Source organism: Ceratotherium simum, chromosome 13, assembly GCF_057802395.1.
Source record: "Ceratotherium simum simum isolate JZ-2026a chromosome 13, ASM5780239v1, whole genome shotgun sequence".
NCBI lineage: Eukaryota > Metazoa > Chordata > Mammalia > Perissodactyla > Rhinocerotidae > Ceratotherium > Ceratotherium simum.
Genome location: NC_141912.1, coordinates 34,255,400 through 34,282,352, shown reverse-complemented (window position 1 = coordinate 34,282,352; position 26,953 = coordinate 34,255,400). Strand labels below are relative to the sequence as shown.

At 38.6% G+C, this 26,953-nt stretch overlaps 1 protein-coding gene and 1 long non-coding RNA gene across 2 annotated transcripts; both read right to left on the bottom strand.

Annotated features, from left to right (window-relative positions):
* Positions 1–684: 684 nt before the first annotated feature.
* Positions 685–6,324, bottom strand: LOC101405590 (HLA class II histocompatibility antigen, DQ alpha 2 chain-like). The gene is made up of 5 exons (XM_004424303.3): positions 6,171–6,324; positions 2,323–2,571; positions 1,581–1,862; positions 1,168–1,341; positions 685–1,004 (listed from the first exon to the last, which is right to left on the bottom strand). The coding sequence occupies exons 1-4, from the start codon at positions 6,250–6,252 to the stop codon at positions 1,187–1,189; spliced, it is 768 nt and encodes a 255-aa protein (XP_004424360.1). The 5' UTR covers positions 6,253–6,324; the 3' UTR covers positions 685–1,004; positions 1,168–1,186.
* A 387-nt stretch (positions 6,325–6,711) lies between these two features.
* On the bottom strand, positions 6,712–26,528 carry LOC147915684 (uncharacterized). Its single transcript, XR_015554091.1, has 3 exons — positions 26,467–26,528; positions 25,450–25,541; positions 6,712–6,912 (listed from the first exon to the last, which is right to left on the bottom strand). It is a non-coding gene; the product is annotated as an uncharacterized LOC147915684 (long non-coding RNA).
* Between the last annotated feature and the right edge of the window lie 425 nt (positions 26,529–26,953).

Genomic DNA, 26,953 nt, shown 5'->3' with positions numbered 1-26,953 from the left:
TGTCTAGCAGGGATTCACGTAGGAGGTGAGGCAAACTACACCTGTGTTCTAGGGACCCTAAATATGTCTATGGTTTCTACTCTCATCCCTTTTCCTGTTGTTACTAACACTAAGTAAGGACAAAGATTTCACTCTTCTCAGATATCTGCATTATTGTCCTCTTATAATGTTCTCCTAATGCTCTCTTTTCCATTTCCTTTCCTGCCTAGAGAATTCTTATCTCTTCAAGTGTGAGGAGGGGAGAAGAAAGCTTCTCTTATCATCATTCATTCTTCAAAAGTTAAACATTTTGGAAACCAACTTTGACTTTTGGCACTTTTGAGATTCCAAATTCCTTTCTCCTAACTTATTTCTCTGTCATATCTTTTAAAAGCTATATTGAAATGAGTACTGATTTATTTCTTGTTTTTTGTATTTCTGTCCCACAAATCTCCATACACCAAAGGTGATGGGCATATATTACCTTCATTGATGTCTGAAATTGGAGAGTGGGTGACAGTGGCCAAGGGTGGGAACAAAAGGAAGAGAGAAATATTAACCTCAGCTAAGACATCAAAATATTATCAGTTTATACGTGGTTGCTCCTGTGTCACTGGGCATAAAACATGACCTGGGAAATGAGATTAAATGAAACATAAGAGGCCATGGTTCTAGCCAGCTCTGAGATGAAAGACAAGAAAAAAATTCAATAAAGACCTCATAAAGGAGGATTTATTGCTTCCATGGAGATATTAGTTCAAGGTCACTGAGGGATTAGGTAACTGGGTGGGATACTCCAGGGTTCCCATAATATGTAACAATTGAGAAAAGAAAAAATATTTAGGAGGTCAGGGGGAGAATTCTGAGGGGTGTATGAGCTCTGAGAGGATACAGCACCTTAAGTTCTAGAGAAGAAGTGAGAGGAAGAGTGTAGGAAGAGAGAAGGAATATGATGAACGTGGCCATAAAATAGTGCTAGGTCACCAGCATGTCCACTCTTCTGCTCCCATTGATCAGCAATGCACCTGCAACAGGACAGACATGGGATCGATGAGTCTAGGGGGCTCCCATGCCATCATAACACTGTTTCCTAGTTCAGCAACTTTTCAACCACATTTATGTCCACAACTTCCACCGCTTTCCTTCCTCCTTTTCTGTGTCTCCAGTCTAATAAATCAGAGTCCTTACCTTCCTTCCAGGATGTGACTCATAAGGGCCCTTGGTGTCTGGAGGTACCACCTGAGCGCAGGCCTTGGATAATGAAGACAGTGCCCACCACGATGCCCACGAGGCCCACGGCCAACCCCAGGGCGCAGACCACAGTCTCTGTCAGCTCTGACATAGGGGTTGGAATCTCAGGCTCTGTGAAAGTGAAGTTGTGTAAGTCAGAATATAGAATGTTCTTGTGCATGTACATGGGATGGGTGGGGAGGGGTTGATTCTGCAAAGACTTGGGGCTCGGGGCTTAGGGAGGAGAGCGAAGTCTATCATTTGAAACCCTTGATGTGTTAAGTTTAGGACCACAACAGGGGATAATAGGCAAAGTGTTCCGGACTTGACAGAGAGGAGAAGGTTCCAAAAGGGGTGGAACTCATACATACCCCAATGTTTCAGAAGTGGCTCATCCAGGCCCCAGTGCTCCACCTTGCAGTCATAAATATCATCAGCAGAAGGGAGGAAGGTGAGGTAATTCATCTTGAAGAAGGAATGATCATTCTTGGGGAGGAAGCTGGTCTCAGAAACTCCTTCTGTGACTGAGTGCCCATTCCTCAACCATGTGACATTGATCACAGGAGGGAAGATGTTGTCCACAAAACAGATGAGGGTGTTGGGCTGACCCAGCATCACTGGAGACTTGGGAAACACAGTCACCTCAGGAACCTCTATGGTGAGGAAAGAGCACTGGTATGAATTGTGAATAGCACTGCCCTGAGGTTCTGCATTACGTCCTGGAGAAGCACTCTCACCAACATTTCCCCATCTGATAGTGGAAGAGCTCTTGCTTCCCTTCTGCTTGGAAGACAGTATACACTGCTTATGCTTTATCTCTGTCCCTTTCTCCCTGTCAACCTGCTTGTTAAGGTAGGGGGTCTACGGGACCTCCCTTTGAAAGATTTAATGATTGTGCTATAGGAGTAAGGATCTTTGTATTACATGGAAATATGTAATTTGTAGCAAGGAGGAGGAGGATGGTTCAGTAATTATCATGAGAAAATCTGGAGACTCCTTGGAAAGGAGAGTTTTATAGAGTAGAGAACGGTATCTATTCCTAGGGAAGAAGGGAGTGAGGCCTAGTATGAAGGGACAGATTCAGTAAAGAGAGGCAGAATGGTGAACACATACTATTGGTAGCGGCAGTAGAGTTGGAGCGTTTCATCACAAGGTCCAAGTTGTGTTTCAATATAGCTATGTTTCTCAGTGCACCCTGTGGGTCAAAACCCTTAAATCCGCTAAACAGGGGCAGCCTCACGACGGTCTCCTGCCTCTCCAGGTCCACGTAGAACTGCTCATCTCCATCGAATTCATGAGTGTATTGTCCAGAGGGACCATAAGACTGGTAGACGTTTGTGCCATAGGAGCCAACGTGGTCAGCTGTTGAATGAGGGTGAGGAACAGGAGAGTGGAAAACAGGGAGACAAAAGAACCTTATTAAACAAAGTGACAGAAGAAATCAACTTTGTGGGCTTCATCTTTGGCATAGTCTGTAGACGAAATTCCCAGCACCTGTTTCTTTCCCCCTCAGTGTTGGTAGTTGTCCAGTTAGAATCTAGTCTGTCTTTCCACTATAGTGTATGCTCCATGAGGGTGCAATTTCACAGGCCGTGTTTACTTCTATTCCTTGCATGCCTAGCTCAGCACCTGGCACATCCTAGGCTATGATAAAGACTGTAATGAGATGAAAGAAGGAGTGAATGAATTATCCTTGTATTGGCTTTCTGCCCCAGAGATTCTGTTTACTTCCCTCTGCTTTATAAGTTTTCTCTCTCACTTAATCCTTTCATCAATTAATAACACATTCACTGTGGACTGGCTCAGAGAAGAACATTTTCTACAAAGGATTTCTTCCTCTTTTTACCAAGGAAAAGCACACAGGATCTTATTATTTTAAAAGAGTTTCTTCTATCTGTTATAGGGTATCAGAAAGATTATGACAATGACAGTGGAAATATTACAAAATATATAAAAAATAAACAATGCTTCTGAGGTCTCTGTTTTGTGAACAGTAGTGATCCCTAAAGGAGAGTACCTGATTCCTTCTGAAATAAAAAAATGGAAGCTTTATTGGATTTTGAATTTCTGTTATTTCCCACCCCTCTTTTTTTTTCTGGAAAGAGATTACTAAACTTCTTCTTTTTCTGACTCAACACTTACATTCATTGAGGACTCCAGGTAAACTATGGCCCTCTTCCTCGAGTGGACAATGTACTCATCTGAGGATGCCAAAGCAGAATGGCAGCCAGTGCAGTCTGACTCCACCCAAATGAGCCTAACCGGATAATTTTGTCAAGACACATACAAGCCTTTTACTCTTTCCTCTTTCCTTTCTTCCTCATTTACCGAGCGTCAACGAGGTTTCAGACATCTTGAGGATGAGGGAGTAAAACACCAATCAGCATGGTCTCTGCCCTCAAGGAGCTTATTGAATAGTGGGAGAGTGGGGTGAGTAAAGGAGCACATATGATATACTGTGGTGAGTTCAGTGATGAGGAAATCGAGAGCCTTGTAATCCAACATCCTCCACAAATACCTCATCTGCCAATCAAACCAAACTGTATTACCTTTTCATGTTCCTTGGTCTTTGAAGGGGTCTGTTTTTCTTTTTGAAATGAAGTTATCTTTTAGGATTTACTAGACACCTCCAATTTTCTTGAAGTTTCTGCTTAGTTACCAATTTTTTAGCTAAGTTCACTCATTAAACATGTTTTTGACCATATTGTGACCTCCAACCCCTCCATTCCAATGTCCTGCTCTCCAAGTTTGTCTATTCCTCAACTGGCTCACTCTTTTCCCTACCTCAGTTGATCACTTAAAAGGCCCTCCAACAAAGCCTCCTTATCCTTGCAATGAATCTTCTTGACTCCTTTTTCAAACATGAATATATGCAATTATTCTTTTCATCTGCCACTTGTCCTGGGCTGCTCACTGTTGATGAAGAACGTCATATTGCTGGGCCAACTGAACCAATTCACTTTTAGAGTTTCAGCCTCAGCTGGGGCCACTGTCCTGCTCAGCAATGGTCCTTTTGCTTTCCTGCACAATATTTTTTCCATCACTAATCTGTGCACCCTCTAGAGGATAGACAGCATGTCTTTTCATTTTTGAATCCTCAAAACCTAGCTCATTGTGCACTTAAAAATGTGTATTGAATGTCAATTGCTATTCTTGAGGAACACAGAAATTTTGGGGAAGACTGACAGACACAGAGGTAGCAGAACCATATGAAAGCCAGGATCAGTGAGGACCAGGGCTGTGTTATAACTTGTGAGCCCTAAATACTGTTGCTTTCGCAGGTCCCTTACTCCATAAAAATATTAAAAGTCATATTTTAATGACAGAATTGGTACAAAGACAAATAGAATCCAGGCTAGAGTAAAAATTAACATATTTTCTTCTACCCTGAAAGTCCATTTTTTCTTCTAATTTTAAAAGAAATTAAAACATTTTTATGAGACCCTACATGCATCGCAAGCCCTCAGCACTGTGCCCACTGTGCCTCACATGTAAGTTGAGCCCAAGCAGGGCTCTCTGGTGTGACATTGAAGAAAGAAAATTTGGAAGTACTTCGAAGAAGCAGATGAAACTTCCACTACCAAACAAAATTAGAATGGGAGCAGTAATGGTTAATAAAGTTGCTGAAGTTAGAGTAACCTCCATTTCACTTCCCCTTTGAACTATTTGGCTTTTCTGCTTTGGTTTTTACAAACCCACTCTTTATGTCAATAAAACAACAGGGAAAAGAGCCAGGGATGGATCCTGGAAGGAAAGGAAGATAAAGGATGGAAGAAAGGATGGAAAGATGTGGACAGCAAAGGCAGAGGGGCCTAAGGGACCAAATAACTACGCCATGCTTGCCCAGTGTTCCTCTTCTAGGTCTTCATTAGATGAACTGCAACTAGGTAATTTGGGCTGATGGGATGCAACTAGGTACTGCATTAGATGAACTGCAACTAGGTAATTTGGGATGATTTGAGAATAATTTAATTCACCAAGTTTTTCATCACAAAGTTCTCAATTTTAAAATAAAAATAAAGAGCCAGCGCTGGTGGTCTAGTGGTTAAGATTCAGCACTCTCACCACCGTGGCCCCGGTTCGTTCCCGGTGGTGGAACCACAGCACCCACAGTTGTCATACTGTGGTAGCAGCTCACATAGAGAATTAAAACTAACAACTAGGATACACAACCATGCACTGAAGCTTTAAAAATAAAATAAAATAAAAATAAAGATATTCTCTACTTTGTTAAAGAAAAAAACTACAAAGCTACTCCTATAATAGTAATAATCAGAAAACACGAATGATCCTTGACATTTATATGTTTTCATTGCTTGGAAAGTATTTCTACATACTTGTTTTATTTGATTATTTGTGTGGTGACACATATGAAGTAACTGAGATTAAGTGGGGACCATGTGGTAAAATGACTTGGCTAAAGGCTCGTTGGTTTACCCACTCCCAACCTGTGCTGATTCCCAGCAGGGAAACGTGTGTAAATCTGAGAGAAAGAAAAGGTCACCTCTCTTTATATCTACATAGTATATGTTTCATGGAGCTATTTACCCCACAATAAACTATAGGAAAAACATATAAAAAGCTTCAAAAGTTGTTCAGAGAAATTTGAGAGCAATAGTTCATGAAATTTTAGTAACAAAACATCCACTTGTGGAAACATCCCTATTTTTTGAGGCAATACTGAATGAATTCTGTAGAGCCCTCCAGGCTATATTCAACTGGATCCGATAACTAGAAACAGAATAATGTCCTTGGTGAGCTCTGCAACAGCACAGGTAGCAAAGAGTGTGGGTTGGGACTCTAGTTTCCTGAAGGAAGAACAACCATAATTTTTAGATCTGCTTAATATTGAGAATGCCTTTAAAGAGTCTCTACTATTTCTGGGCCAATCTCTACCTTTTTTTGCCTTCCAATTACCTGTTTCCAAGTCTAGTCTCCACATCCCTCAACCGTGCACTCACCTACAATGTCTTCACCTCCACAGGGGCTCATTATGGTGGTCAAGGCGAGGGCCCCCAGAATCAGAGCTCTGTTTAGGATCATCCTCTCTTTAAGGTGGTCTCAGCAGTTGCTCTTTTGAGTTGTGGACTAATGGTGAAGACGGAGCTGAGAAAGAACTCTAAAGACACCCAAACCAAACCCTGCCAGATCAGGTTCTAGCCAATCAGAAAAATCCCCTATGGTGACACCTCAGTTGCCAGTTGAAGAGTTTGTACTAAGAGGCCTGGAAGGGATTGGGAAATCCCCTGATTCTAATGCAACCTCCACTCAGAGTGGACCTGAGGGAATTTTCTGTGAAAGTAGAGGGTTTTGAATCAGAATCTTCTCACAGGTGTGTATGTCTGCTGGTGGCTAGAGGGGTAAGAATTTCTGAGCAGCCTCATGGATAGATGAGGTCATCACTAATATGGAGTCTTTCAGGATTTTCTGGGTGACATCCTCCAAGAATTATCTTGAGTGGATGAGTTGATCCCTCTCCCTGGCAGTCTCCATCTCCTCCTCTTTCCCTGTCCTCCACACATGGGTTAGTTGTTTTTCTTTTTGCTTCCGTAGCACATATGGAATTCTCTAAATTTTAAGTTGACCCGGTCACCAATGGGATCTCTGCTGTTGGCAACCAAGGAGTACATCTGCCTTTTCTACTTATATATCCAGTTGAGTAAGTTCTTCTTCTCATGCACTCAGAAGCTCCAATATTTGCACCTGGGGTAATAAAAGGAATTCTAATGTCATAAGTAATGCCTACAGTAACTGCATGATCTTTCATCTGAAATTTTTCCCTGCCTTGAGTGTCCTTTATGCTTTGTGTTTCAGTGCTGCCTATCTACATTTAAACAAAATTTGGAGACGTTGATTACGTTAAAGAAATCTGGCTGACTCACTCTATGATTTTTATTACTTTTTAATTTAAATGTCAAGTCAAATGTTGAAGGTGGAATGAGGGGAATTGCTGTGATGTAGAGAATTGATTTTCTTCCCTTAACCCACCGGATCTTTTCATGTTCTTTATCCTGCCACATTAAATTTCCAGATATTTGTAAGGGACTAGGCATTGAACTAAGGTCAAAGGCAGTCGTTGGAGGGAGACTTTTTTTGTTTTTTAAAGAAGAATTGATTTTCTGTATGTTATGGAAGCCACAAGTTAATGGGGCTTCCAATTAGAATTAATCACCCTGTCCCTGTTAGATGGCTCTCAGGTTCTCAGCACTCTGTCTTATGTTACAGCAGTAGAGACTATAAAGACGGATGAGACAGAAAAACCCCTGGTGTCTGGGAGCTGCCTGGTACTATTAACTAAGACTTAGTGATACCAGGAGCTGGCCTGATAATCGCAGCTAGTTTTTGGTGTTTTCCTGCTTAACATAAACCGCTTCATAGAACAGCAATATCAGACAGCCAAGCTGTGATTATAATGGGTCAAGACAGAAAACAAGGCCACTCACTAATCATGTTTGAAAACAGATAAAACATGATCATTATCCAAATCACAAAAATGACCATGCATACCTTTCTCCTCGATAATAGGAATGACGGCTTCTTCTCTACCAATTACAGCTTTATCCTCAGTATAGTCTTCCTTCCTTCTAGGTAAGATTTATTAAGATACAAAATTATAGAATTACCCCACCCCACCACCCACTTTCTGTCAGAATCCAATTAAGAGCAAAATCTCTGTTTCTTAAATCCTTCTCAAAATCACCTAACACAAACCCAAAACCTATGAATTTAAGGGTCAGTTTTTTGTATTGGCTAGGTTATAGTCCCCAGTTATTCAATAAAACATTGATATTTTGTATATGTGATTAAAGTCCACAATCAGTTGACATTAAGCAAGAAAGGTTTTCAGGATAATCTGGTGAGCCAGATCCAATCAGTTGAAGTCTCAAGAGCAGAGCTGAGGCTTCCCTGCGGGAGAAGAGATTCCACTGTGGACTGCAGCTTCAGCCTGTGCTGAGAGTTCCAGCCTGCCCTTCCTGACAATGGCCTAACTATGAATCTTCCTTAGTCCATACCTAAACTTGCGTAAACTAATTTTTTCTTTCTTTTTTTTTTTTTGAGGAAGATTGGCCCTGAGCTAACATCTGCCAATCCTTCTCTTTTTGCTGAAGAAGACTGGCCCTGGGCTAACATCCATGCCCATCTTCCTCCACTTTTTATGGGACGCCACCACAGCATGGCTTGACAAGCGGTGCGTCGGTGCACACCTGGGATCTAAACCACCGCAGCAGAGCGCATGCACTTAACCGCTTGTGCCACCAGGCCAGCCCCCTGTAAACTAATTCTTTGCAATAATTTTTTTTTAATAGATATTTCCTATTGGTTCTGCTTCTTTGGTTCCAAAACCCTCTTACTGAGATGCCGCATGATTCCCCATGGGAAGTTTTCTCCCTCACTGCAATGAAGAATAAAACCAACTTGTTCATCCATGGATGTGCTCCTGTTTGTCTTTGGCTGGAGGCATTAACAGCTCCTCATTAGGTTGTTGTGAGGAATATATATATACTGCACTCAGAATGAAAAATTCCTAGGATTCTTTAAATATATTTGTCATACTTGAATATCCTCGCCATATTATAAGGAGGACATTGAAGCTCAGAGGGTGAATGAATTTGCCCAGGGTCACACAGCTGGGAAGTGGCAGAGCCAAAATGTGACAAGTGCAAGCCATGAGTCTTTGCTGGGACAGAGAGTCTCCTTCCATGTGGATTCAGAATCCTGTACCCTAACGTGGCTAGGATAGATATTTGACCCTATATGTGGCCTTACCATTCCTTCTAGCCTCTGCCATTGTGAACCAAGAGGGTTTTTGAGGTTCCACTTGAGATGCACTCCATTTACCAAGCAGCACTTTCCTTTCTGTGCAATAAATAGCATGTTCCTATGCTTTTTCCTGGATCCAGACTTACCTGACTTGTATCTTGCAGAAATTACTTAAGATTTTGGCAAATGGACAAAATCTTTCTTGATGGTGCTTTATAACTTCACCCATTAGTGTTATAGTTTTTTTCAAAATTAAACTCAAATTAGGAAGTTAGAGTGTTAAACATGTGGGATCAAAATTGTATCTTGGATGAAAAGTTGAAGGTCCAGTCTTAGATCTCACGTCCTGTGGAATGAAGCAAAAGTCCAAGCAAGACACTGTCATTAACTAAGAGATAGTAGATGAGTTCTCTCTTTGTTGTTGTTGTTGTTGATGAGGAAGATTAGCCCTGTGCTAACATCTGTGCTAATCTTCCTCTATTTTGTATGTGGGTCACCACTACGGCATGGCTGATGAGTGGTATAAGTGTGCACCCGGGATCCAAACACCTGCACCTGGGCTGCTGAAGTGGAGAGTGTCGAACTTAACCACTATGCCACAGGGCCGGCCCCTGCGCTCTCTGTCTTTAACCTGACCCCGTCTCTCTTCGTACTTCATCCAGCTATCACACAATGAACCTTGTTCTAGTTGCTTCTGTCTTGGGGTCATAATTTTAACAAAAGGTAAAATTATTAGTGAATTACACTCAGAGGAATGGTATACTATTTTGACAAAGCTAATTTGTTGCCTTCATCTAAAGATACGTTTGTCTAGTAAGAAAATGAAAGGCCCTTTTCATAAATTAATAGTGGAAATAATATTTGGAGTTTAAAATATTACTTTGTCCAAGAATTTTCTTAAAAAGCACTGATTTACATGCCATTGATTTAATAATTAAAATTGTCAATATAAACAGAATGTGTCATTAAAATTTACATCATTGGGAGCCCTCTAAGAAATTATTTAGACAGAACTCATGTTAGTTCTAATTAACATTTATAACATTCTCTAAGAACCTGTATATTTTCAAATTCTTTAGTTCTAACTTTTAACTATTTTGCCCTGATAAAACTCTCATTATTACACACTGTGAAGTTTTACTATAAAGGCCAAGATCTCCACCGTCTTGAAGTAATTAAAGGTGCTTCACAACAATAACAGAGTTCAGAGTAGCAAAGTTAAAAGATGGAATTTGTAATCAATTAAACAAGTAATCAATACTGTTTTTGATTTTATCAGCTGCATCACCTTGGGAAAGTCACTCAAAATATGTAAGCCCTAGGGTTCTTTTCTATAAAATGGGATGAAAACTATTATATGATAGTTAATATGATGAAATAAAATTATACATAAGTACAAATTATAAGGTTTAAATACAGTCCAGTGCCTGGCACATAGCAATTCCCAAATGATAACTATTATATGATGAAATATACTACAGATGTACTGACTTATGATGGTTCAACTTATGATTTTTCAGCTTTTCAATGGTGCAAAAGTGGTATGCGTTCTGTAGAAACCGTATTTCGAATTTTGAATTTGGATCTTTCCCAGGCCAGTGATACGTGCTACAAGACTCCATCCTCTCTTGTGATGCTGGGCAGTGGCAAAGAGCCACAGTTCCCCGTCAGCCAGATCAGAAAAGGGTAAACAACCAAAACACAACCATTCTGGACCCATACGATCATTCTCTTGCTCACTTTCAGTACAGTATTCAACAAATTACATGAGATATTTAACACTTTATGATAAAATAGGCTTTGTGTTAGTTGATTTTGCCCAACTATAAGCTAATGTAACTGTTCTGAGCACATATAAGGTAGGCTAGGATAAGCTATGATGTTTGATAGGTTAGGTCCATTTACGACTTAGTTTTTCAACTTATTATGGGTTTATCAGGATGTAACCACATCGTAAGACGAGGAAGTTCTGTATATTATAATATTTATACTATGTAAATATTAATAATGATAACATCATGCCTAGGCCAGTGACAGTCTATAACTTTCCCCTCATTCATCCAACCTTCTCCCTTGGCAGTCCAGGCATGTGGGAGCCTGTGAGACACAGAAGCACTAAAAGATCACTGGAAAATAGAATTTCTGTGAAGAGGATAGCATCAGTCAAATTTTTCTATGTAATCTACTCCAAAACTTAATAACTTCATGCAATGATTTATTATTTTCTCATGATCCTTTGCTGGGTCCACTTGGGCAATCTTTATGTTCTGGGCTGGGCTCGGATGCTCTCAAGTCGGTCCCTCACATGTTTGTGGCCTCAATTGGTTCAGCTGGGACTGCTGGGCCTCCTTCCACGTGCATTCATCACCCACCAGGCTGACTGAAGCTTACTCATAAGGTAAGACTTCCTTGTGCAAGAGAGAATTTGCAGGGCCTCTTGAGTCTAAACTTAGAACTTACATCACTTCCACTATATTCTATCAGTCAAAGCAAGTCACAGTACCAGCTCAAATCAAGAGGCGGGTTAACAGATTGCATTCTTGATAGAATGAACTCAAATAATTTGTGATTATTTTTCAATTTACCACACTTGCTATTGAGTGTATATAAACGAGTTTGGTGTGTGCGAGTTGGAGTGCCTCCATATATGAAATGAACTCCACTCACTCACCTTCCTGTCACCATTTTACCTTTTCCCTACTGAAATCATAGCACAGCTTTCTCAAGGGACATTTGAACTAAGGTCTGTTGAATTACAATATGGACAAGGTGCTATGATTTGTTCTCAGAAAAAATCTTTCAGTGTTTTACAGATGAAAACACAGAAACTTGGAGAATTGTAGGTAACCTTCTTGTGGTCACCAAGCATGTTATTATGATACAAAGGCCTGTGTACTGATATCCAGTCACATGTCCTCTCACAATGATTAAGCTAATGAAGCAGATGTGCCTTGTAAAGACAATTATTCCGTTCTTCATTAAATGTCATTCCCACTGATTCTTTACTGCCACCAATTCCTATGTTATGAGCTACTTGCCTTAAAAGACTCTCTTACATAAACTGCTCCCTAATAGTTTTCCACTAAAAAATCTGCAACATTACCTCCATGTCCAGATCTACTTTTACCATAGCTCAAGGGAACTCTTCAACTAAACTGAATAGGTTATTCGATGAGGACTTTGTGCCAAGGTTATAGTATATAATAAACAAATGCTTGTCAAAGCTCTTAATTCCTCTGCATCAGGTTGCAGAACTGACTGCCTGGAGACAGATGATGCTCTTCAGCTCCAGTGGTGATTGGTTCTTTTCCCAGGAACTCTCCAATCCTAATGTACTTATCGTGAACATTTGTTGTACAGAAATCTTAACTTAGCGTTAGTCAGGAAAAGAAATGAAAAAGAATCCTAAATAAAGAATTTCAAATAAAGACTTTAAAAGCAATTTTTTATTTTAAATTGCATATTTTTAACCAAATGTCAACATATATATTTAAAGCAATTTTTTTTTTTTTTTGCTGAGGAATGTTAGCCCTGAACTAACATTCACTTCCAATCTTCCTCGTTCTGCTTTTTGTACAGGAGCTGCTGCCACAGCACGGCCACTGACAGACCAGTGGTGTTGGTCCATGCCTCGGAACCGAATCTGGGCCACTAAAGTGGAGCACGCCAAACTTAAACACTAGGCCACCAGGGCTGGCCCTATATTTAAGGCATTTTACCTAGAAAACTTTAAATTTTAATTTAACCAGAAGTTTAAAAATATAAAAGATAACAAGTAGAATTCTAATATTTCAATAACTGACAATACTAGAGAAAAGTAATCCACATATATGTAAAGTTTGGGAATATTGTAAAATACTTCAAACAAAAGAAATATCTTATAAAATTGTGTTTAAAATAATATAAGTATATTATAAATTATCTTTGCTGGAGAATTTCTCTAAAACTATTCCATTGCAAAAAAAATATCTATAGCCACATCTGAACAGGGGCAGTCTTGCACCTGAGAGATGGCAGAGCTTGAGAAGGCTTAGAGTGCACACTGAAGAGAGAGGATAAGGAGGCAGGGGGATGCACCCGCAACCTGTTTGGTCTCTTCCCCTGTCTGTGCACTTGAGAAAGTCAGGCATTAATTCTTACCTTTGAGATGTGGGAATATTGGTCATTCAGTTGGTGCTGTCTAGGCTGCTAGTTGCCTTTTTCACCTGTTCTCTTCATCTTTGAAAAGATATTTTTGCAGATGCCTAAGGACCCTCTTTAATGCAAAGTGGAAGGAGTTGAATGTACTCAGAGTGCAGGAAAAATGATTTGCTACTAAGTGATGGGCGGCTTCTTCTCTGGAATTCCATTTTTGTGAAATTCTTCCTGGGGGCTATGAGACCGGATGTAAGAAAAGTAATTCTCTATAATTCCAGAACCAAGATAAGATTTAAAGGAGCTCAAAATAATACCAGAGTCGTAAGGATAGTTATGTCCAGTATCTGCTGTGAAGGGAGAGGTTTGTGATCAGACACAGAGACCAGACTCAGGAAATTTGTAGAGGAGGGTGAGACAGCCAGCTGCTTCACACTAATTTCTTATTTTCTGTCTTTCAGTTTACTGTGTTATTCATTTTGTAGCTTTTGAATTGGAAATTTGATTATCAATATACTTATGTAAGACTGTTATTAATTTTATACTAAACACTGATTTAGTTAAACACCACAGTGTATATGTCATGTTTTCATTTTCTGTAGAAATAAAAAAATTTTATTTTCTCTTTTGCCTTTGAACCAAGAATTATTTTTCAGAAGCTCTTAAATTTATGGGCAGCAGGGGTTTTAGGGCTTTTTGTTTGTTTCTTATTTTTTTCTAATTTCTACTGTGTACACAGAGAATGCTGTTTGTATTATTTCTACTTTATGGAATTTACAGTGGTTTCCTTTGTGACCTAATATATGGTCAGTTTTCATAAATATCTCATGAATACGTGAAAAGAAGATATTTTCTCTATTACAGGTGCACTGAGTTGAAAATATATGTATAAACTCTACATTATTGATTATACTTTTTCAATTTTCTAAGTCCTTAGTATTGTTTCTACTTTACTGTCTTTGACTGAGGTGTGTAACAATCTTCTCTTATTAAAATTAAATCTTCTCTTATTTGTCTTTAAGTTGCTGTTATACTATTTGATGCATAGATATTAGTAAATGTTATGTGCTCTTTGTGAATTGTGGCCTTTAAGAATCACAAAATGTCCATCTTAATTTTATTTAATATGTTCTGTTTTGAATGCTGTGACCATAACCTCTAATTTCTTTTTGTTTTTATTTGCCTGATATGTTATTGTGCATTATGTTATTTTTACAAATCAACTTTGTTGAGATGTGTTACATACAGTAAAAGCTACACATTTTAAGTGTACAGTTCAATAGTATTTGACAAATATAGACACCTGTGTAAACTCCTTCCTGGTCAAGATATAGAATATTTCTATCTCTCTGGAAACTTATCTCTGCCCCATTGTGCTCAAATCTCCCTGTACGCCCATTGCAAATAAACTGTGATCTGATTTATATCACTAAAGATTAGTTTTGCTTGATATAAATAGAATTCTATAGTATGTACCTTCTTGTGTCTGACTATTTTTTAAATAATGATTTTTTGAGATATAATTGACATATAACATTATATTAGTTTCAGGTATACAGCATAATAATCTGAGATTTGTATATATTGCAAAATGATCACCACAATAAGACTAGTTAACATCCACCATAGTTACAAATCTTTTTTCTTCTGATGAGAACTTTTAAGATTTACTCTCTTAGCAACTTTCAAATATAGAACACAATATTATTAACTACAGTCACCAATCTGTACATTACATTCGAGGACTTATTTGTTTTATACTTGGATGTAGTCTAAGCACCTGACACTTTATTTTCATATTGTAACGCAAGTGCCTGACATTAAGCTTTTGATTGCCGAGGCATCCACTTCAAAGACAGCGATCTCAAATAAGCCCATTGCCAGCTACACAGCTAGATAAAGAGCCAGACCACCCAACCCCTGAAGTTTCCTTTGTTTTAGAGATCTCTGGTTGACTTAGATACTGACTTTTTGACAACTTGTTTTTCCCTTCCTGTGTTTTAATTCCCACTCTTATGTTTTAAATTCACCGAAAAAGAGTGAATCTGTGCAACTCTAGGCCTTCCACTCTTGACCCCAATAAAAGCAGAAGCCCAGGCCTGTGCTCTCTCTCTCTCTACCTGTGACCTTGCTGTGTGGCCCCAGGTATGCTGTGTACACTCCAGGACTCATGAGTAATAAACTTTGTTTTCTTTCAAAGTTTCCTGATGATTATTGCTGAAGGCATCTTGCAATCATAATAAGAACCACAGGGCCGGTCCAGCCACAGCACTGGTTCTGAAAGGGGAAATGTCTGTAGAATCTCACCACAGGCCCAGGTGAGTGCACCCAGGCATTTCTAGCCTATAGCATCACTATCCACAGGATGAGACCAGCACAAAACAGTGGAAGTTTGTACCTTCTGACCACCTTCATCCATTTTGCCCGACCCCAAAACCCACCTCTGGCAACCACCGTTCTCTGTATCTATGAGTTCATTTTTTTTTAATTCCAAGTATAACAAGATCATATAGTTTTGTCTTTCTCTATCTGACTTATTTCAGTGAGTATAATGCCCTCAAGGTCCATCCATGCTGTCACTAATGGCTAGATTTCCTTCTTTTTATGATTGAATAATATTCCATTGTATATATATACCACATTTTCTTTATTTATTATCCATGGATGGACATATAGGTTGCTTCCATATCTTGCCTATTTTAAATAATGCTGAATGAACATGGAGGTGCATAAATCTTTTTGCATTGGTGTTTTCGTTTTTGTTAGATAAATACCCAGGAGAGGAATTGTGGTATCATATGGTAGTTTTATTTTTATTTTTTGAGGAAACTCCATACTATTTTCCATCGTGGCTGTACCAATTCCATTCCCTCCAGCGGTGCATTAGGGTTCCCTTTTCTCTACATCCTTGCCAACACTTGTTATTTCTTGTCCTTTTGGTGACAGCCATTCTAACAAGTGTGAGGTGATATATCACCGTGGGTTTGATTTGCATGCCTTGATGATTAGTGATGTTGAGCACCTTTTCATGTACCTGTTGGCCATCTGTATGTCTTTTTCAGAAAAAATGTCTGTTCAGATCCTCTGCCCATTTTTTAATTGGATTGTTTGTTTTTTCACTATTGAATTGTAAAAGTTCTTTGTATATTTTAGATAATAAACCCCTATCAGATACATGATTTGAAAATGTTTTCCCAGTCAGTAGGTTGCCTTTTCTTTTTGTTGATGGTTTCCTTTGCTGTGCAGAAGCTTTATCATATGATGTAGTCCCACTTGTTTATTTTTGCTTTTGATGTCAAATCCAAAAAATCATTACCAAGACTGAAGTCAAGAAGCTTATTGCCTATGATTTCTTCTAGGAGTTATATAGTTTCAGTTATTATGTTCAGGTCTTTAATCCATTTTGAGTTCATTTTTGTGTTTGGTGTAGAATAGTGGTCCAGTTTCAGTTTTTTTACATGTGGCTGCCCAGTTTTCCCAACACCATTTATTGAAGAGACTGTCTTTTCCCCATTGTATATTCTTGGATACTTTGTCATAGCAAGTGACCATATATGCATGTGTTTATTTCTGGGCTCTCTACTCTGTTCTATTGATCAACGTGTCTGTTTTTATGCCAATATCATACTGTTTTGATTACTATAGCTTTGGAATATAGCTTGAAATAAGGAAGGATGATGCCTCCAGCTTTGTTCTTATTCCACAGGATGACTATTAGGGGTCTTATGTAGTTCCCTACAAATTTTAGGATTGTTTGTTCTATTTCTGTGAAAAATGCCATTGGCATTTTGATAGAGATAGCACTGAATCTGTAGGTTGCTATGGGTAGTATGTACATTTTAATACTATTAATTCTTCCAATCAATTAACATAAATATCTTTCCATTTGCTTCTGTCGTCTTCAATTTCTCTCACCAGTGTCTTATAGTTTTCTGTGCACAGGTCTTTTACCTCCTTGGCTAAGTTATTTCTAGGTTTTTTATTCTTTTTGATGCAATTGTAAATGAGATATTTTTCTTAATTTTTTTTCTGATGGGTTATTATTAGTGTATAAAAACACAATAGATTTTTGTATATCGTTTTGTATCCTACAACTTTACTGAATTCATTTATTAGTTTTAACAGCTTTTTGGTGGCATCTTTAGGGTTTTCTGTATATAATATCATGTTATCTGCAAATAGTGACAGTTTTACCTCTTCCTTTCCAATTTGAATGCCTTTTATTTCTATGCCTTTCCTAATTGCTGTGGTTAGGACATCCAATAATATGCTGAATAAAGCGGTGAGAGTGGGCACCCTCGTCTTGTTCCTGCTCTTAGAGGAAAAGCTTTTGCCTTTTCACTATTGAGTATGATGTTAGCTGTGGGCTTTTCATATATGGTCTATATTATTTTGAGGTACATTCCCTCTATACCCACTTTGTTAAGAGTTTTTATCATAAACGGATGTCAAATTTGTCAAATGTTTTTTGTTCATCTATTGAGATGTTCATACGATTTTTATCCTTCATTTTGTTCGTGTGGTTGTAGGGGAAAATGGAGAATCTCCCCCACTCCTTCCCTAAGGTTCTTATGACTAGTCAAATAATTAAAAAGCCAGGTTAACAGGAGAAAATCAAACAAATTTTAATAATGTGTATGCATGGGAGAAACTCAGGAAAAACAGAGCAACTCGGTCATCTGGCCGAAGCGCCAGTTTAAATATCTTCAGCTAAAGACAAGGAGGATGTTGGAGGTAGTGGTTTGGGATTTCAGAGTGGAGGAAGACAATTTACATGGAGATGGAAATGCAAATGTTTGTTAAACAAGTTTTGCTGGGCCAAAAAATGGGTTTGTTGGTGTCTTTCTAGCACACATATTTTACATTATACTGTAGCTATCAGATGGTATTAGCTGCTTCCTGGACCAGGACTTCTATGTTAAATTCTTTTAGGCAGTTTGGAGAAGGTTAAATGTTCTTCCTGAGTCTTCTGAGCCTTTATTGTCTTCAGGTGGAAATAATCCACATACCAGAGTGGCACATCTTGGGGCGTCCTGCCCTGAACCCCATCATGGTCTATCACATTAATTGATTTGCTGATGTTAAATCACCCTTGCATCCCTAAACTAAATCCCAGTTAACCATGTGTATTATCCTTTTAATGTACTGTTGAATTTGGTTTGCTAATATTTTGTTGAGGACTTTTGCATCTGTGCTCATCAGGGATATTGGCACATATTTTTCTTTTCTTGTGGCATCCTTGTGTGGATTTGGTATTAGGGTAATGTGGGCCTCATCAAATGGATTTGAAAGTATTCCTTCCTCTTCTACTTTTTGAAAGAGTTTGAGAAGGATTGGTATTAATTCTTTAATTTTTTTGGTAGAATTCACTGGTGAAGCCATTTGGTCCTGGACTTTTGTTTGTTGGGAGGTTTTTGATTACTGATTCAATATCTTAACTAGAAATCAGTCTGTTCAGATTTTCTATTCCTTTATTTTTATTTTCTATTTCTTCAGTTTTGATAGGCTTTACATTTTTAGAAATTTGTCTATTTCTTCCAGGTTGTCCAATTTGTTGATGTATAATTGTTTATATTAGTGTCTTATAATCTTTTGTATTTCTGTGATATCAGTGTAATATTTCCTCTTTCATTTCTGATTTTATTTATTTGAGTCCTCTCTCTTTTTTTCTTGGTGAGTCTAGCTAAATTTTGTTAATTTTATTTATCTTTTCAAAGAACCAGCTCTTAGTTTCATTGATCTTTTCTATTTTTTAATCTCTATTTCATTGACTTCTGCTCTGATCTTTTCTATTTTTTACCTTCTACTAACTTTGGACTTCATTTGTTTTTCTTTTTCTAGTTCCTTGAGGCATAAAGTTAGGTTGTTTATATGAAACTTTTCTTGTTTCTTGAGGTAGGCATTTATTGCAAGGAACTTCCTCTTAGAACTGCTTTTGCTATATCTCATAAATTTTGGCATGTTATATTTCCATTTTAATTTTTTTCAAGATATTTTTTAAATTTCTATTTTGATTTATTCTTTGACCTATTGGTTGTTCAGTAATATGTTGTTTAATCTCCACATATTTCTGAATTTTTCAGTGTTCTTCTTGTAACAGATTTCTAGTTTCATACTGTTGTGGTCAGAAAAGATGCTTGATATGATTTCAATCTTCTTAAATTTATTAAGACTTGTTTTTCATCCTAAGATATGTTCATGGAGAATGTTCCATGTGTGTGTGAGAAGATGTATGTTCCATTCCTTTTGGATGTAATGTTCTCTATGTGTCTGTTAAGACTATCTGATCTGGGCTGGCCCCGTGGCTTAGCAGTTAAGTGCTCACGCTCTGCTACTGGCAGCCTGGGTTCGGATCCCGGGCGCGCACCAACGCACCGCTTCTCCGGCCATGCTGAGGCTGTGTCCCACATACAGCAACTAGAAGGATGTGCAACTATGACATACAACTATCTACTGGGGCTTTGTGGAAAAAAAAGGAGGAGAATTGACAATAGATGTTGGCTGGGAACCGGTCTTCCTCAGCAAAAAGAGGAGGATTAGCACGGATGTTAGCTCAGGGCTGATCTTCCTCACAAAAAAATAAATAAGTAAATAAAAAATAAAAAGACTATCTGATATAACGTGTTGTGTAAGGCCAATATTTCTATATTAATTTTCTGTCTGGTTGATCTATCCATTGATGAAAGAAGGGTATTAAAGTCCCCTACTATTATGGCATTGGTCTCTATTTCTCCCTGTAAGTCAGTTAATATTTGCTTTCTATATTTAGATGCTCCTATTTTGGGTGCACAAATATTTACAAATCTTATATCTTTTTGCTGGATTGAACTTTTAATCATTATACAATCATGCATGGCTTAACAACAGAGATATATTCTGAGAAATGGACTGTTAGGCAGTTCTCTCATTGTGCAAATGTCATAGAGTGTACTTACACAAACCTAGATGATACAGCCTACTACACACCTAGATTATATGGTATATTCTGTTGCTCCCAGGCTACAAACATGTACAGCGTGTCACTGTACTGAATACTGTTAGAAATTGCAGCACAATGGTAAATATTTGTGTATCTAAACGTATCTAAGCATAAAGAAGGTACAGTAAAAATACAGTATAAAAGATAAAAAATGGTACACCTGTATAGGGCACTTACCATGAATGGAGCTTGCAGGACTGGAAGTTGCTCTAGGTGTGTCAGTGAATGAGTGGTGAGTGAATGTGAAGGCCTAGGACATCCCTGTATCCTACTGTAGATTTTATAAACACAGTATACTTAGGCAATAGTAAATGTATAAAAATTTGTTTTTCTTTCTTCAATAATAAATTAACCTTAGCTTACTGTAACTTTTTTTACTTTATAGGCTTTTTAATTTCTTTAACTTTTTGACTCTTTTGTAATAGCACTTAGCAGAAAACATAACATAGTACAGCTGTACAAAAATATTTTCTTTCTTTATATTCTTATTCCATAAGCTTTTTTCTATTTTTAAATTTTTTTTACTTTTTAAACATTTGTTAAAAACTAAGACACAAATACAAACATTAGCCTAGGCCTACACAGTGTCAGGATCATCAATATCACTGTCTTCCACCTCCCCATCTTTTCCCACTGGAAGATCTTCAGGGGCAATAACACACATGGAGCTGTCATCTCCTTGATAATGCCTTCTTCTGGAATACTTCCTGAAAGACTTGCCTGAGGTTCTTCTTGAACCTTTTCAGAAATATATCCATGGTGATTTGCTTAGTTTGTTTCTTTTTACCATCATAGATTTGCTTGTAAACAGATAATGCACCGTGAACATTCCTCTCAATTAGTAAAAACCTACGATGTTACAGTGGCTATGATGTCACTAGACAATAGGAATTTTTTAGCTCCACTATAATCTTATGGGACCACCACTGTATATGCAGTCCATTGTTGACCAAATGTCATTATATGGCACATGATTTATAACGACCTTCTTTGTCTCCTATTACAGTCTTTATCTTAAAGTCTATTTTGTCTCAGTATAGCTAACCCAGTTTCCTTTTGGTTTCCATTTGCATGGAATATATTTCTCCATCTTTTCACTTAGAATGTGTGTCCTTACATATGAAGTGAGTCTCTTGTAAGGAACATATAGAAGAGTCTTGTTATTTTATCCATTCAGCCACTCTACGTCTTTTGATTAGAGAATTTAGTCCATTTCCATTTAAAGTAATTATTGATAGGCATAGATTTATTGCCATTTTGTTAATTGTTTTCTGGTTATTTTGTAGTTCCTCTGTTCTTTCTTCTTCTCTTGCTCTCTTCCTTTGTGAGTTCATGATTTTCTGTGGTGGTATGCTTAGGTTCCTTTCTCTTTATCTTTTGTGTATCTACTGTAGATTTTTGCTTGTTGCCATGAGGTTTACATAAAAGAACTTGTATTTATAATAGTCTCTTTTAAGTTGATAAATTAAGTTCTAATGCATTTTGAAGCTCTACATTTTTGCTCCCCCCCCAGTGTTTTATGCTTTTAATGTCACAATTTACATCTTTTTATCTTATGTATCCATTAAGAAATTATTGTAGTTATAGTTATTTTTAATACTTTTTCTTTTAATGTTCATTCTAGCTTTATAAGTGATTAACCCTGCTACCTTTACAACATTAGAGTATTCTGAATTTTGCTATATATTACCTTTACCAGTAAGATTTATACTTTCATATGTTTTCCTACTACTAATTACCACTCTTGCCTTTCAGCATAAAGAAGTCCCATTAACATTTCTTGTAAAGCCAATCTAGTGGTGGTGAACTCTTTTAGTTTTTTCTTACATAAAAAAGTTTCTTTCTCCTTCAGCTCTGAAAGACAGTTCTGAAAGTTCAGTGCACTGATCATTTCTTTTGCTTTATCTATTTGATGTGGAACCATTCTATTGTAGTTTTCAGTTCTGTTATTGTATTAGTCAGTTCTGTGACTTCTATTTGGTACTTTCTTATATTTTCTATCTCTTCATTGAAATTCTCACTTTGTTCATCCATCCTTCTCCCAAGTTCAGTGAGCATCTTTATGAACCATTATTTTGAACTCCTCATCAGATACACCACTTAACTTCATTTCATTAAGGTATTTTACTGAGGTGTTATCTTATTCTATTGTTTGAAATATATTCCTCTTTTTCTTCATTTTCCTTGACTCTCTGTGTTGGATTCTATGTGTTAGATAAAATAGCCATCTCTCCTAATCTTGAAAGAATGGCCTCATGTAGGAAATGAAATTTATTGTTCAACCCTGCCCTAGCTCTTAGCTGTCTCTCAAACGTCTGTGAATTTCCAAGTAACCTATTTTATTTTTAGTGGTGCCCAATAGTTGAGGGTGTGACAAGACCTGTCAGTGTCCCAAAGGAGAACATCTCAGTCAGCACCTAGATTCAGGCTGATTGGAAGACAGATCCTAAGGGAGCAGCTTTTAATGTATACAAATATACCTCTTTCAGGGGAAGGTTGGGAAATGGGCATTTTTGTCTGTTTACTCTGCCTTGAGCCCTGGGTAATAGCCAGTAAAGAACTGTTTCTTTGTGTGCTGCTTTCCCATTGAACTGTGAACGGAAGCCCTGATAACTACCAGAGACAGGTTATCAAGTGTTATGTCCTCTGGACAGTAGCAACTAAATCTGAGGTGCCAGACATGTACACCACCTCCTTTCTCAGAGACATCAACAACCTGAGGCTGGGCAAAGAGTGAGCATGAAGGTGGTGACCACCAGCCTCTCCAGTCTCTGGAGAGGATTTTAATCAGTCTCAAGATAGGTGTTTAATTAGAACCCTGCTCCTCGGGCCACAAGTATGAAGGTAAACTAATAGACCTCATACACAGAAAGACTGGCTTGTATTCCAGTCTGCTGTCTCTGTTCCCTGTGGGGCTATCCAATTAGGAAGAGTTTCACCATTTGTTACGGTCCTATGGAATCCACGATTATAAACCCTGTTGGACACTAGAGCCAGGTGATCAAAGGGGGTCCCCTGGGTGGTAGCCTCAAAAACTGGGCACCAGCCATATGTACAAGCTCCATTTTGGTAGATACTAGAGATCAGGAGCATGGCAGAGTGAGAACCTGTAGATAGTGCCTCTCCTCTGCAGTCTCTGGAGAGGATTACAGTGGGCCCTTATATGTGTGTTTAGTTAGAAGCCTGCCCTTTAGGCTGCAGCTATGAAGATAAGCTAATAGGCCTCTTTCACACAAATATTTCGAGCCTGAGTCTGTTGCCTCTCTGCTGTGCCCTGGGGGTGGTAACCAGTTAAGAACTCTTACTCCATTTGTTACAATCCTGTGGGACTCGCAGACATAAGCTCTCTGGCCACCAGAGCCGGGCGATCAACAGATGCCCCTGGCTGGCATAAATTGGGGTACCAGGTGAGTTCACAAGATCCTTTCCAGGAGATATCAGCAACCCGGAGTAAGGCAAAGAGGGGTTGCAAAGACACATTCATTTTTAGAGAGTATTTTAGTAGGCTCTTAGATGTGTGCTAAATTAGATGCCTGCCCCTCAGGCTGAGCTTTAAGATAGGCAAATCAGTCTCTTTCACAGAAAGACTGGGTGCTTTTCAGTGGGCTACCTCTCTCCTGGGCCCTGGGAGGGTGAGTCCCCATAAGCTCTTTATGAACTCTTTCTCAGTTCACTATAGCCTTGCGGGTCTCATGGATGCAAACTCCGCTGGCTTTCAAAACTAGATGTTTTGAGGGCTTGGCTTTCAGGTGCAGGCCTTAAAAGTTGGGGTGCCATATGTGGGGTTCAAATTCTTCATTCCCCAGGAGGAAGCTCAGAATAGTGAGTTCCCTCCTAATTGTGGGTCACTACATATGGGGTGGAGTTTATGGTGAGATTGTGTCTCAGCCTCTCCTACCCATTTTGATGTGTTTTTTTCTCTTTCACCCAATGTGTAGCAGTCATTCAGCTAGTTTTGAAACCAGCAAACAGCCATTGATGATTAAGCAGCTAGTAACTACGGGGGATTAGAATTTCCCAACTCAAAATATGTCTCTGCCTGAATGACATTTTGCCTCCCACTGGCACTAAGGGACCAAAGTAGTTTGGGATGGGAGGCCTGCCCCCAGAAAAGGGCATTACCATAAACATCTCCCGGTACCTGGGTGGGTCATGCTAAGCCCATTCTTAGTTCTGGTTACCCTTTATAGGAGACATTTACATTTGTAAAGAAAATCTCCATTTGTAAAGGGATCTTCTTCCCTGTACCGGGAAGAAGTGGGGGATGGCCTTACCTAGAAATTTATCAGAATGGAAGGTGAGGACTTAAATCTGCATGATACACTTACTCATTGTTAACTGTGCTGTTTGGGCAATATGCTATCTGACTCCCACTGGGTTCCTACAGATGACATCTCCCTGGAGCCTGGGTTACCACGGTAATAGGTGTTTGAGCTATTTTTCTCAGGAACTGAACCACTTGTCCACTTCAGGCTGGATTGAGACCACCAACCCATCAACTGGGCCCTTTTGACTGCAAGAGGTTGGAACTCCACCCTCAGGGCATGCTAATGCCACCATTCTGTAAACATGTGTCCTACGAAGAGACGGAACCCTGAAGCCTGACTACGCTTGCGCAGATCATAAATTATCTCATCTCTCCTCACCTCCAATCATTTCAAACCACCTCGCCCCCCTTCTCCATAAATACCCCTGAGTCCCTATTTTCAGGGAGGCAGATTTGAGACTTGTTCTCCTGTTTTCTTCACTTGGCTGCCTTGTGATTAAACACTCTCTCTGCAATCTCGTCTCAGTGATTGGCTTTCTGGGAGGCAGGCAAAAATGGACCTGGTGCATTAATAGGTTTTGGGTTTCTTTCAGAAGAAATTGTTCCACATGTAGCTGTAGATTTGGTGTGTCTGTGGCAGGAAGTGAGTTCAGGATCCTCTTACGGCACCATCTTGTACCGGAACCTGAAACTATTCTATATCTTGACTGTGGTAGTGGTTATATGATTGCATATGCTTGTCAAAATTCACAGAATTATAAACTAACAGGGGTGAGTTTTACTGTGTGTATATTATACCTTAATTTTAAAAATGGAAATATATCAGTAATGATGCCATAAAAAACTGTCACATAATTTTAAATAATTATAATGGAAACTATGGAAGATGTCTAAATCAAAAACCCACAAAACACAAAACACAGAGAAATTAAATAAGATCTAAATACATTGAGATATATATTATGAAATTGAAGGCTCAGAATTGTTACAATGTCAAGTCTCTCAAATTGATTTATAGATTCAATATAGTCCTAACCAATATCCCAGCAGAGTTTTCCCTCTTCCTCCTCCACTTCCTCCTCCACCCCCTCTTCTTTACCTTTGTCTTCTTCATCTTCATCTTCACCATCTTCATCTTTTTCTTCTATGGAAATTTCTGAGCTATTTCTAAAATTTATGTAGAGTCTAGACCTAGAATAGGCAAAACATTTTTCAAAAAAGGAAAAAAAATTAGAGGGACTTAAACTATCTGACTTCAAGACTTACTATAAAGGTATGGTAATCAAGAGAGTTTGGTACTGACATTAGAATATGTTATTAAACAAAAGTGAGTTCTCTTTTTGGTGAGTTGAAATCAAAGCCATCACCAGAATTAGTTGTCACACAAAGTAAGATTTATTTGTAGCAAATAATGAGACTACAGGGAATTGTTTCCAAAGTCATGGCCCCCAAGCAAGGGAAAATAGGTACCTTTTATTTCAAATGGGGAATGAATATTCAAAAGGGATTTCATCATTACATGTAGAGGTGGGTATTTGTTATTGCAGGTGCAGTTTGAAAACATACCTCCACATACATCACATGTTATCGTACTAAGGCTTAAGCTCCTCCTGGGGCGGAGATCTTAACACTAAAATGAAGCAAAGGTGACTCTTAGATACCTCTTGGCCTGTCTGTGCAGGTGTAGCTCTTGCAGTGGGGTTTAGACTAGTTCAAGGCGGTTGGTAATTGCACCTCTTAACATAACTAAAAGAAAAACAGTTAAATGCTTTCGAAACCTCCTTGAGTTACTCAGGGCAGTTAGTCAGTGACAGATAGACAAATCAATTAATGAAACAAAATAGAGAGTCTAGAAATAGACGTGACAAATATTTTCACTTATATTTCTCATCTATTTTTTAGAGCAGAATTTTGAGAAATGTATCTTATCCCATGGCTCAGAAATTAGACTGACTTGTCTAGTAGGTTACTGAGATGAGATTTACACCCAAATCTTCTAATAACAAGTCCAGGATCTCTTTTGAATGCTAGAACTCTACTGAACACACTGCCTTTCACAGAGAGGACCCATTCTCCATGGAGACACTTGTGAACTTGCCTCGTATTTCTCACTCACTTTTTCTCCGATTGCTGTTCCTTGCAGTGCTGTCTGCATCAGCCATAACCCCTGCTAACACAGAGTCCACGAAGCACCACAACCTGCTAGCCTGCTCCTCTTGAAAGGTTTCTATACTGGTGATCTGAAGACAGGCTGTGCTGGAATGAAAAGAAGCCGGGAGCAATTTAGAGTACAGCCCTGACTAGGAGGGTTATCAGATCCAGCTGATACAAAGACAAGTCTATATTTTCCATGAAGAACAACACACTCTGTAGATAAGTGTCCCTTTCCCTGGGTCATGGAATGATAGGCAGTTCCCTTACAAATGGATGATGTACAACAAGATAAACAACTCCAGCATCACTTATTAGGTATTGTATGAACTCTTTTTTTTGCACATCCCTTGCTTCCTATATGCTTCCTTGATGGCAGTGCTGAGTTGGGATTCGCTCAAGCATGGAGCTTCCCTTGTCCCAGGGCAGGAATATTTTTGAATTCTGACTGC

Excerpts from the sequence above, each read along its gene's own strand:
- LOC101405590 (XM_004424303.3), bottom strand. The coding sequence starts at position 6,252 with ATGATCCTAAACAGAGCTCTGATTCTGGGGGCCCTCGCCTTGACCACC. Across the intron at positions 2,572-6,170 it reads TGGAGGTGAAGACATTGTAG|CTGACCACGTTGGCTCCTAT; the intron begins GTGAGTGCACGG and ends CTCATTCAACAG. Across the intron at positions 1,342-1,580 it reads GCCACTTCTGAAACATTGGG|AGCCTGAGATTCCAACCCCT; the intron begins GTATGTATGAGT and ends TCACTTTCACAG.